The sequence below is a fragment of the Papaver somniferum genome, chromosome 10 (assembly GCF_003573695.1).
Source record: "Papaver somniferum cultivar HN1 chromosome 10, ASM357369v1, whole genome shotgun sequence".
In the NCBI taxonomy this organism is placed as follows: domain Eukaryota; kingdom Viridiplantae; phylum Streptophyta; class Magnoliopsida; order Ranunculales; family Papaveraceae; genus Papaver; species Papaver somniferum.
This window is the reverse complement of record NC_039367.1, coordinates 120125182-120136918: the sequence shown is the minus strand read 5'-3', so window position 1 is coordinate 120136918 and position 11737 is coordinate 120125182. Positions and strand designations below refer to the sequence as shown.

At 33.9% G+C, this 11737-nt stretch overlaps 2 protein-coding genes across 2 annotated transcripts; one reads left to right on the top strand and one right to left on the bottom strand.

Moving 5' to 3' along the window:
* Nucleotides 1–235: 235 nt before the first annotated feature.
* On the top strand, nucleotides 236–2583 carry LOC113319052 (auxin-responsive protein IAA14-like). The gene is made up of 5 exons (XM_026567348.1): nucleotides 236–742; nucleotides 1425–1699; nucleotides 1790–1925; nucleotides 2015–2076; nucleotides 2172–2583. The coding sequence occupies exons 1-5, from the start codon at nucleotides 378–380 to the stop codon at nucleotides 2210–2212; spliced, it is 879 nt and encodes a 292-aa protein (XP_026423133.1). The 5' UTR covers nucleotides 236–377; the 3' UTR covers nucleotides 2213–2583.
* A 910-nt stretch (nucleotides 2584–3493) lies between these two features.
* On the bottom strand, nucleotides 3494–6777 carry LOC113315124 (putative uridine kinase C227.14). The gene is made up of 11 exons (XM_026563437.1): nucleotides 6576–6777; nucleotides 6364–6500; nucleotides 6207–6250; nucleotides 5447–5642; nucleotides 5194–5224; nucleotides 5049–5107; nucleotides 4815–4888; nucleotides 4379–4465; nucleotides 4065–4126; nucleotides 3930–3958; nucleotides 3494–3801 (listed from the first exon to the last, which is right to left on the bottom strand). The coding sequence occupies exons 1-11, from the start codon at nucleotides 6637–6639 to the stop codon at nucleotides 3715–3717; spliced, it is 870 nt and encodes a 289-aa protein (XP_026419222.1). The 5' UTR covers nucleotides 6640–6777; the 3' UTR covers nucleotides 3494–3714.
* Nucleotides 6778–11737: the final 4960 nt, after the last annotated feature.

Here is an 11737-nt window from a genome sequence, read left to right as displayed (position 1 = left end):
CGAATTTATAATTATTTAGATGATAAATATCTTAGATTTTCATAGCTACAAATTCTCGTGGGATCAAATAATTCTACCATACTTTGTAGTATTTATTTAAATTATTATGACCAAAATTTTTTTAGAATCATGTCCTGCCGTTACGGCACGGGTTATTTCTAGTATATACACATATTATTAAAGGCTTTAAATAATTTTGAATCTCCATATATATATATAGTTTTGTTTTTTTTTTTATTTGATTACCACCATTTCATGTAACAGAAAAAACCAAACAGATAGACAGAGACGAAAGATCAAAGAAGAGCAAGAAAATACAGTAAGAGAATATAGGAAGGAAAGAAAAGTTTTTGAGTGGGTAGAGGATTGAATTTGGTATGGAAGTTCGCCGGCAGAAAATGCCGAAATTGGCTATCAACTTAGAGACGGATTTGTGTCTAGGATTACCGGGAGGAGGAGGTATGGATGGTGGTGGTAGTGGCGATAATACGCCGAGCAATTTTAATCTATTATCAGGGAAGAGAGGATATTCTGATACATCTAGTGTTGATTTGAAGCTTAACCTTATTCTATCTAATAGTAAGGCAAGTGTCGTCCAAGAGGATTCAATAATGGAGGAAAATAAGAGTAATAATAATTCATCTTCGTCTTCATCTACTGCTTCTCATAAGGAAACTAAAAATCTTCTTCCTAATTCTTCCTGTACCGATGAGGATGATCAAGCAAAACCTTCTGCTCCCAAGTATGTAATTTTCTCCATCTCTCTCAATTTTCTGATACTTGATATGCCGCAGTTTACTTTCGACTAAGCTAATTAATTACAAGTGTCTAGTGAGATCATTCAGATGCATGCATGGTTAACTGAATTTTGAGATAATAAAATGAAGAACTTATGTCATTTCATTCTCAATCGCACTATTGATTTTCCTTCACATTTGCTTGAACATTAGGAGGTGTAATTACAGGTCATTTTACAAAAAATAAATAAAATAGAAACTAGAATTTTGCTTTTATGCATTAATATGTATGTAGCTATACTTAAATTCCATATTCCGTATGCATATATAAAAATGTGTAAAACGAAAATAATGGTAGCTAACAGTATCTAATAAAAAATTAAGCAAAAACGAACCTATTAGAATCTCCTGTTTGTTAAAAAAAAACATGCACTAGGTTACTTGCAAAAATCTTTAGGATTTTTTTTTTAAGGCAATAAAAAAACTATGTGTTTCTATATGCTTTTCAACTTAACCATCTTCGTTTTGCTTCAAAAAAAAAAAAAGAAAAAAAAAACTTTTCATTTAGTTCTGTAGAATCTGTACAAGAAATTGATAATATTTAATGCCAAGGTCGAGTATGAGAGTGATGAATTATTGTAAACATGTTAATTTAATGAACTATTATTGATTGTTAACTAATTGCAGGACACAAGTAGTGGGTTGGCCACCTGTTAGATCTTCCGGGGCACAAGTGGTGGGTTGGCCACCTGTTCGATCATACCGGAAGAACTTGATTACTTCTTCCATCCAGAAGAACAGTTCCGACGAAGAAGAGAAGGTTAGCGGCAACGTCAATCCAGCTTTTGTTAAGGTTAGCATGGATGGTGCACCTTATCTGCGTAAGGTGGATTTAAATTTGTACAACAGCTACAAGGACCTTTCTGATGCCCTAGGAAAAATGTTTAGTTCCTTCACAATTGGTAAGCAAAATTTAAATTTATGGATCCTTTTTGTTTTTGATTTATTTAGACTAATCATTTTAGATTGATTTGGTTGTTGATGTAATGAAGGAAACTGTGGACCTCATGGAATGAAGGATTTTATGAACGAAAGCAAGTTGATGGATCTTTTAAATGGGTCGGAGTACCTGCCAACCTACGAAGATAAGGACGGTGACTGGATGCTCGTTGGCGATGTCCCATGGAAGTAAGTTCTTTATCATCCATACGAACCCATCAAATAAAATATAATAAGCTTTGTTGAAACTTAAACTGAATGCTCGGAATTACGTACAGGATGTTTGTTGATTCATGCAAGCGTATACGTATTATGAAAGGGTCCGACGCACTTGGACTTGGTTAGTACCTTGATACATACGCAATATTCATATGTCCGACTTGATTACTGTTTCATGTAATAACGTGATGTCTCTTTTGTTTTTTGAATCTACAGCAGCACCAAGAGCTGTGGAGAAATGCAAGAATAGAAGCTGAGGGATTAGGGTTATAACCACATCCAGCTTGTTTTATCTCTCAATTCTTCCCATTCCAGATCAAAATAAAACAACGATAACAGTGATTAATTTCTCCCGAGTTGGAACGAGCAGGGTTGTGTAGTGTGTTTGATAAATATATATGTATTTATATTTAGATACAAAAGGTAAACAAAAGTATGAAATATTTTTGTTGTAAAAGAAAGTAAGAAAACTTAAGTTTACAAAAGACTACTTCTTGGTTATTGTAATGGCTTCCACAATAATCATCTTCTTGTTGTTTGGTTTTGTATTCCTGAAGTTGCCGTGTCTTCAAATGTTCCACTTATTTGTATTTGTATGTCCATTTTGAATTGATTTATGCTTTTGCAACACTTTGATCAACTAATCCTGATTTCCGACTTTGTATCCCAAACAAAAAAGATCAAACAAAATTTAAGACTATTGTCACCAGATATCAATATTTTTTTTTAATTCTGATAGTAATTTGTTAATGTGGTGTTCCAGAAAAAACCTGGGCCTGAGGTAAACAAGTGTCAACAGCTGTATAAAATCAAAGAGCTAAAGTACTCCCAATAGGGTTATTGAACTAAACAGTGAATGATGACAACCGAAAGAGCAGAACCATGTGCGAAATTGCAAGTTCCAAGTTATTTTTAAAATTATCTAATTTTCGTGATTTCGGATTCCTCCAAGTTAAAGTTTTTGATTCACTGAACTGAGAACTGACTTCATTGAATTGTTGTAGCGGTTGCTGGAGGTACTGGTGTCTCAATGAGTTGGAAAACCATAATGTCTCTGTTGCATGAATGAAATATTGGGTGCTTACTGCATTTGTTCATTCTCTCTCAATGGGATTACTGTGTTATTTTAATGGTAGACATCATTAATACTAGTAGGGCCGGTGGTTCCATATACATTATCAAGAAAAAATAATTTATTTTTATGAAAAGTATTTATATAGAGAGTGACAGTTTGTATAGAGAATGACAACGGGGTTGCAGAATGTGGACTCTTGATATCACGAATCATAGTAGGGTCGGCAATACAACCGGGAATACAGAATTAAGAGCGTGAATACCATTTGATAATCAATTCCTCAACACATTAAGAGATGATACCACGAATTAAGAGCCAACACCGCCACAACAGTGCGTAAATACCATTTGATAATCAATTCCTCCACACATTCGAAATAGCACATAACAAAAATGAGAAAAGTATTGTTTCACTCCGCATTTTAAGTGTTCCTCATTTGTAACATAACATGAGAAATATTAGATAGTGGGGTAAAGACGATGGTTTTCGGGTATGTAGATGGAAAATTACTGCAATGTGCTTAGTGCTAATCTACTTTATTGTTTTTTGTTTAGGTTACACTGAAGAACAAATGATTTACCATGACATGGGGAAGAATAGTTCCATCATCCATTTATGAATAATTACAATCAGATAGTTCTCTTCCTTGATTTATTTCTTTTAATCATTCCATGGCATTCATAACTACAAATCCACCGACCTGATTATCAGGTCTGCATTCTTTTTCGACTTGTTTATAAGCTCTGCATTGGGCCGGTCGTTATAATCAATCTGCATAGACGAATTAGAGATGGTATAGAAAAAATATTTAGTAAGATAACCCATTATAACAAATTTAGTGGAAGAGAATATAAGCAAATGTTGATAACAAATTCGACCACATGATTTGATTTGCTTACCCGCCATTTAGCGACATCTGGAGGTTTTCCTGTACAAGAAGGAAGACAACATCAGCAAGACAGCAACCTTTCTGGTTAATTTGCTAAGTTTTCCTATTCCACTGGAAGCGTCTACAAATGTATCAGATTACTTACCTGTTGAAATATGCCTCTTTAGTACTCTTTGCATTGCTGTATCAATGTCAATGTCAATGAACCTGGGGGTGGGGAATGATTCGAAACAGAAAGAGATTAGTCCAGAAATGCCAAATCAACTAAACCTACACTGATAAGGTGTTCAAGCGAACTCTCGTCAGATGATAGATGTGAATATAACCCTATACAGGAAACATACTATGAGATTAACCCAGGAGGAAATGGAAAAAATTGTATGCAACTTCCAACTTGCACGAATATCTCCGCTCTTCACAAGTGAAAATGCTCGTCAAACAATGATTAGATAAACTTACCACTTCTCATCAAATACAGAAGAAACTTCTTTCCAAGCACCTTCTTCCAAAAGCAAATAATTACCTTCTACAATCACAAGCTTGTGCCTGCAACAAATGATACATATACATACATGATATCCACGACACAGACTGGAGAAAGAGCTTACATCTCAGAAGGAGTTCAACCTACGACGAGCGTAAAGCAAAATAATTGTTTATATCTAGCTAACTTGGACCAAATTGTAAATCTAATCATATACTTGTTGCACTTTTAACAAGCAGCCTAATATAAACCACTCAAATGGAAAATACTTGGGGCACGTTGAATTTTACAACATAAAATTTACCTTTGTGAAGGAAGAGTAGCCACCTAAACTGACTAAGTCGGAATATTTCAAATCAAATACGGAGGATGCACGAAGCAAGTGATTTTGATAGGCAGTTGATTACTTACTGAAGGGTCACAAATATATCATCTTCTATTGGATCTCCAACACCATGGTCGAAGGATGGAGCGTAAACTGATCCCTGTGAAATTCCATCGATTATGTCATAATGAAACACTTGTACTAGTAAATTTTAGCATTTCTCCCTATTTTTCAAGACCGTGTTTACTTACAGATTAAGTTGCCTGTTTACTGAGAGATAAATATTTAAAAACATAGTTTGATTACTGCTAGCAAATTACCTCGATTCTTAGAGACCTGAGACATTTTAATAGCAATTCTGGATCAAATGTCCATGGGGCTGAGTACACCAAATAACAGCAATCAACACTTATGTTTGCTCATGATGGGTACAACATTGTGATAAAGTAAGAAAGGCATGCTCACCTCCTCTCCTTGCATGAGCTTCTTCAGAATTCTGAAAAAAAAAAAAAAAAAAAAAAAAGAGATAATACAAGATGATTATTAGAGTTAACGAAGTAAAAGTGACGAGCCAAGAGATAATTCATGATGAGTCCTCACCAAATATATAAACAAACAGGCAGTGAAGACAATGGATGTATTGATATCTGTGGATAACTCTTTATATACGATGTGTGGTGATCAATACAGAAAATGAGAATGTAAGGATCTATCTAACCTCCATTTTATCCAGCTGGTGACGGAAAAGATGAAACCCATCCATGGGAAGCACAATAGCAAAATCTGGAGGATTAACTGCATCTATACCAACTCCAGACGCCTTTTGTGGCCATTGCTTATTTATTCGTCGAGTTACTTCAGATGCTACAGTGGATTTTCCTGCACCAGGTGGACCAGCTATGCCTACGATATACCTACGATACAAGACACATATAGTGTGGTTATATTTTTTTTTTTGTAAAACGCAACTACAAACCATTACCATTTGTTGTTTTCTCAACAAATATCACCATAAACAAAAATGCTGAATAGTTGCACAACCTCTTTTAGATAACATATTGTTGTGATTCTATTTCACTATCAAATTAAAGGAAAACGTAGTTCGATAAAACAAGCATTCAAGATATCTTGCCAAACTTACTTAGAATTAGGATTTGATTACATTGCTGATGTAGGAAAAAGTCGAGCAGCTAAAGCATCATATATCTCATCTATACAACTTTAACATAATCAAAACATGATTCAGTTAATCATATGAACAAGTGAGCATTGACATAAAAATGCACATACTAAAAGAAGGAACGAAAGCTTGGACCACAATGTGCTTGAACTTGTAAAACATCATGGATTCCTCAGTCATGTTCAATCATATCAGCTAAAAATTCATGTGGTTCCTCACTGTAGTCTAAAAAGCATAACAATTTCAAATTTAACCATGAAAATTCAAATTTTGGTAATTACTTAGTTAAAAACCGAACCTGGCCTCTAATACTGGAGTTTCTTTACTTTGGCTTGATGAAACCTAAACACACAAAAAATAATAATAATAATAATAACAATAACAGATAATTAAAAAGAAAAAAAACACAAGAGAAAACGACTAATTTCAAAAAGAAGTTTGAGATCAGTATTTACCTTGAATCGATTTTTAGCGGGAGAAAATGATTTTAATCTTAATATTGTTTTGATTCTGATTGGTTGAGTAGAGAGACAGGATTGACGACATTGAAAATGTCTTCTATTGAATAGCAACAACGAATCCGATCTACAAGCTGAGAATAAATAGTTAAAACACCAAACTTAAGATAGAAAAACAGAAATTGCACATATTTTGAATTTAATATTACCTGATGATGATGGTGAAGAAGGAAAGTAATGAGTGTTTAATTTTGAGAAACTTGAGACTTCCATTTGTGGGAGGAAAAGGAATTAGCTTAAGTAGTAATTCGATCTAAGAGGACATAATTAATCAGGTCTGGATTAAGATTGAGATTTTTTCTACCATGTAATTTGAAAACAGAAGGAACTGTTAAAGGTCCACGACACCACGCTGTTGGCTTTGATACCACGTGTTTCTCTTTCATGGGCTTGTATGATTCATGTTAGACAAGTAGCATTACCATGTGTGATCTACATAGTCCTTCCTTAAAAAGAGAAGTGAAAAATACTAGAACCCCCTACTATATGGGTTCAATATATAAAAGCCCCATAAAATGGATCCTTCACTATCAACTCCATACTTTAGGAAAATGATACTGTTAGGCCCAAAAAATCAAATTTTTTCAGATCTGGCCTATAATTAATTATTATGAATTTTAATAATGACAACACTACCCTTTACTATATATACAAGAGGAATCTCAGTAGATATTTTCATTTATCTGTTCTTTTTCTCTCTCTCTCTTCTCCTTTCATTTTCTCTTTCAGCTACGGCGGAAAAACCCTAGAAAACTTCTTCGTCGTCTCCAAATTTCACCGATCTTCATTTTTTTCATCGATTTCATCTCCGTAATCTCATATTTCGAAATTATTCATCGATTTATCATCATTTTAGGCTTAGATTCATCCATTTCGTAATCCAAAGCCTATAAAAATTCAGTGAAATGTCTGTGAAATTAACTCATAATGCGATTTCTGCTATTCTTAGAGGCGATTCAAACTTAAAACCTCTAGTTCGAGTATTTAGATAGAAAATCTACTGGTAAATCACAAGATCGGCTTCAATTACTTGTTTATGACTCAGTTTCGTCTCAATATGCTGTTTTAGCAACTCAGTTGAATGAGAAAGTGTTCAATGGCGATATTCGTAAAGGATTTGTGGTTCAATTGATTGACTACATGTGTAATATTAAGTTTTCTCTTAATTCCGATCTAATTTTAGGCTTGATTTCAATTTTTTGGTGTTACGAATCTTTGAAATGATTCTTAGTAGGTTTAAACTAATACAGGTGTTGCTTAAACTAGAACTTTATACCGTGTTTTGTTGTGTTTGAATGATTTTATGATTGTGTTTTGTGTTGGATGTGGAATTGTTGCATGGAAGGTGATACAGAGAGGCTCAAAAATTACTGGAAAAGTTGTTTATCCATTAACAAAGACAGTACACATCGTATGTTTGAGAAAAGGCATGAATGAGCTCTTCTTCACTATTTCAAGCTCATCTGATTCTTGTTGAGTCTCTATGCAAGTGTTATTCCTGCAATTGTTTTGCCATGAGTTATTGGATTGGATTTGTTTAATCTTAAATTAATAAAATGAACTCAAGCGACAATAACAGCTTCAATCATTTACATTTTGTTGGAACAAGAAGCTTGAGAGCCTTGAGGTAAACTAATTCCTCATGATGTATTAATATTTCCTCCTGATTTTATGATTCTTATAACTTTGACTTGCCGTACGTGTTTCGGTGATTGACACTCTAAGCATCATCCTTGACAGGCACTAAAGAACACATTTAAGAAATTGGACCATGACGTAAATATACAAGAGTTTTTTGGCACAAGGTATGTATGACTTTAAGCATTGTCGAGAGACACTCTGTAGACTTACCATCAAGTGTCTTTTTTAACACCATTCACCATTTTTTCTTTACCAGACCAAAAACCAGATATCACCCTTTTAATAGGAAAACAAGAGAGAAGGGTCCATTTTTGCAGTACTCAAGCTGTTGAGGTATGCCTCACGAATGACAGTAACTATATCATTCATTTTTATTTTATTTTATGGAATTCAATATGTACTCCATGTTGTCATAAGTAAATGTAATACTGACAGGTGCTGACAAATCAGTCGAGACTCTTGCAAGCTCAACTATCGGAAATGCGTAATAGACTGAGGTGCCACTCCATAAATATTTCTCATCTCAATTATTTGGTTGTTGTTTGTATTAGCGGTCATGTACTTAATTATTTGAATTTCACTTACCTCATTGCACTAGCCCCCAAACTGATGTTTAAATGAATGTAGGGCCCTCTGCCTTCTTGAACTATAAAATTATCCATTTGTGTCAGCCAACACTGCTTACTTGTTGCAGCTTGCTATACAAATTCAAAATTTGGATAATTATATGATTAAGTTTGCGGTCGGCTGCACTGTTTCGGCTGTTGGAAGGATCCAAATAAGATAAACAATATAGAGGATCTAACAATAATGGAAAATTCTATCAAGGAATCACTTGCTCGGGTCAGATTACATAAGGTATGGTTATATTTTTGATTGATTATGTTTCCTTCACTTAGTTATTTTGTGGTATTATCAGCTATTCATGGTCTAACTGTATTGATATTGGCATTTTTTATGTGAAAGGAAAATTTTGGGAAGCAACCACTTACGCCAGTAGATTGTGACCAGGTAGCAATGTGTCGTCAATTTTATTTCTGATCTTAAAAGTATAAATACAGATATGGTTTAATCTTGTTAAGTTATTCCATTTTGTAGCTCCCGAATGGAATGAATCTTCCACCTTGTAGTTACATACTTTCCTTTGGATTTGTTTTAAGCTAGGCATGTAGTTATTGGATTGGATCCAGACGTGGCTTGTGCAGATTCGAATGACTTACATATGTAACTAACAATTACACATGCCATATGCATGTGTAACTGCTGATTACATATGAATTTTTGTATGTATAAGGGTCTTAGAGCAATACTGCTGGTATGTCCTTTTGTCAGTTTTCAATAAAAAAATTTCATTGATTGGTTGGTACATTTCATAGTTCATGTTGTTTAGGAACAATGTTAGCATCTTTCATCTGTTTTACTAGTGTATGATCAGTTAGTGGCGGTATGCTGTTGTAACTTTTAAATCCACTGCAGATACCATGGTGTGCGCTTGATGAGATTAATGCTGGAGTTTATAATGGACGTATGCGTGATTCTAACTTGGCAAGCTAAGATTGATCTGTTTTTTACATATCAATTGCTGAGTGTGTTAACTTGGAAGTTAAAAGTATGTGTAGCTACTAGTTACACATGCTAATTAGATGTGTAACTTTTAGGTACACTAACTAAATGGATGTGTAGCTACTAGTTACACATGCTAACTGATAGACATTAAGAAGCTTCAAGAAGCAGGAGTTTACACCTGCAATAGATTGACGATGCATACCAAAAAGATAAAACTCACTTTTTGATTTTGAATCTTAAGTTCTTGAGAATGTCATGGTTTTGTCAAAATTTTAAATGATTTTCTCTTTTTTTTGTAGAGTTTAAATGGTCTTTAAAGGATTATTAAAAGCCAAAGTCGATAAAATCTGTGAAGCAGCCGAGAAAAAGTTGTAAGTATTTAAATCATCTTCCTAAACTACTCTGGATTTTGGATTTGTTGATTGTGTGATTTTCTTTTCATTTTTGTTCATTTCTTAATATTGCATATGTAACTCCCAGTTACACATTTCATATCATGTGTAACTCCAAATTACACATGCATTTTATGTGTACCAGCTGATTATACATGCTTGTTTTAAGAGTGTTTAGTTAGTGAATTTCATTTTAGATTGGTAGATGTAATAGCAGCCTAATGATGGATTTGTTACTTTGGTCTTACTATAATGCAGTCCTTGAGCCAAATCCAAATGACCCTGTGTCTGCCTATATGCAAGTAATGGAAATGGTAAATTGTTAGTCATTCTAGTTTTGTTAATAAGAGCTATGTTCGTGGATTTCAGGTGACACGTTTTGTCGGTGATGTTGTCTCTCCGGTAAATCTCGTGACCTGCGTCCTTTCTACTTTGCTTTCTGTATCCTGTCTTAAATGAAGTCCATTGTATTTAGCTCGTATGCTTTCCTTAGTAATTAGGAAACATTTATAGCTCGTATTCGATTTAGATGTTTCCTAGTAGACCTTGTGATATACACAAGTTATTTATATGTAACTCATGTTATTTATATGTGTAACTTCTGGTTACACATGTTATATGCTTGTGTAACTCCTAATTACACAATTAGGATGCATGTTTAACTGCACATCACACAAGCCATATGCATGACAATTTGCACGTTTAACTAGCATTGGCAGACTATGGATGTGTAACTAGTAGTTACACATGCTAATTAAATATGTAACTTCTAGGTACACAAGCCAAATAAATGTGTATCTACTAGTTACACATGCAAATTAGATGTGTAACTTATAGTTACACATGCTAATTTGATGGGATATGCATATGTAACTTATAGTTACACATGCTAATTTGATGGGATATGTTATAGTGGTTATATTTATGAAATTGAGAAAAGAACATCAAGTCCTAGTAGTAGGGAGTAGTAGTGGATGCAGATTAGACTAATTAGATGCAGGTTATACTTATAGTTACACATAATAATTAGATGTGTAATTTCTAGTTACACATGATGATTGTATGTGTAACTTATGCTAATATGCATGTGTAACTATTGTTTACATGTGTAACTACTGATTACACATGCATTTTGTTTTCCTGGGTTCATATCTATACCCTGCTGAATCAGTTGTGTGGTCATTTTTTGCGATATTAATGTGCTAGCACAAGGTTCTCAGGTGTTTGTATTATTCTGCCAGTATAATTACTGTCTGAAGCTTTACTTTCTGTTGCTTAAAATGTCCTTCGTCATCGATAATATGAAAATGGCTTAGGTACATCTAGACTAGCGCTGTAAAACGTCTTTCTGTTAATATAGTGCTAACAACGTCTTTCTGCTGAAGCAGTGATATCTTAATTAAGAGCTTCTCATTCACTTGCAAGGTTAACTGTATTATTTTATGACTGGTAATTGCTTGATAGTCACCTCTCGTTTTTGCTAGTGTTATTCATTTAGAGATGGATTTGCTGATTTTATGTTGACATATCTAAGTCAGATGCATGTGTAACTCCTAGTTACATAATTCAGATGCATGTGTATCTGCAAGTTACACATGTTAATTAGATGTGTAACTTTTACTTACACATACTGATTTTGGGTACACATATCAATATGTATGTGTAACTCCTAGTTACACTAGTCATATGCATGTGTAACTGCTAGCTACACT

Coding starts and splice junctions, on each gene's coding strand:
- LOC113319052 (XM_026567348.1), top strand. CDS start 378: ATGGAAGTTCGCCGGCAGAAAATGCCGAAATTGGCTATCAACTTAGAG. Junction 743..1,424: donor GCAAAACCTTCTGCTCCCAA/GTATGTAATTTT, acceptor AACTAATTGCAG/GACACAAGTAGTGGGTTGGC. Junction 1,700..1,789: donor GTTTAGTTCCTTCACAATTG/GTAAGCAAAATT, acceptor GATGTAATGAAG/GAAACTGTGGACCTCATGGA.
- LOC113315124 (XM_026563437.1), bottom strand. CDS start 6,639: ATGGAAGTCTCAAGTTTCTCAAAATTAAACACTCATTACTTTCCTTCT. Junction 5,643..6,206: donor ACTCCAGTATTAGAGGCCAG/GTTCGGTTTTTA, acceptor CTTGTATCGTAG/GTATATCGTAGGCATAGCTG. Junction 5,108..5,193: donor AGCTCATGCAAGGAGAGGAG/GTGAGCATGCCT, acceptor TGGTGTACTCAG/CCCCATGGACATTTGATCCA.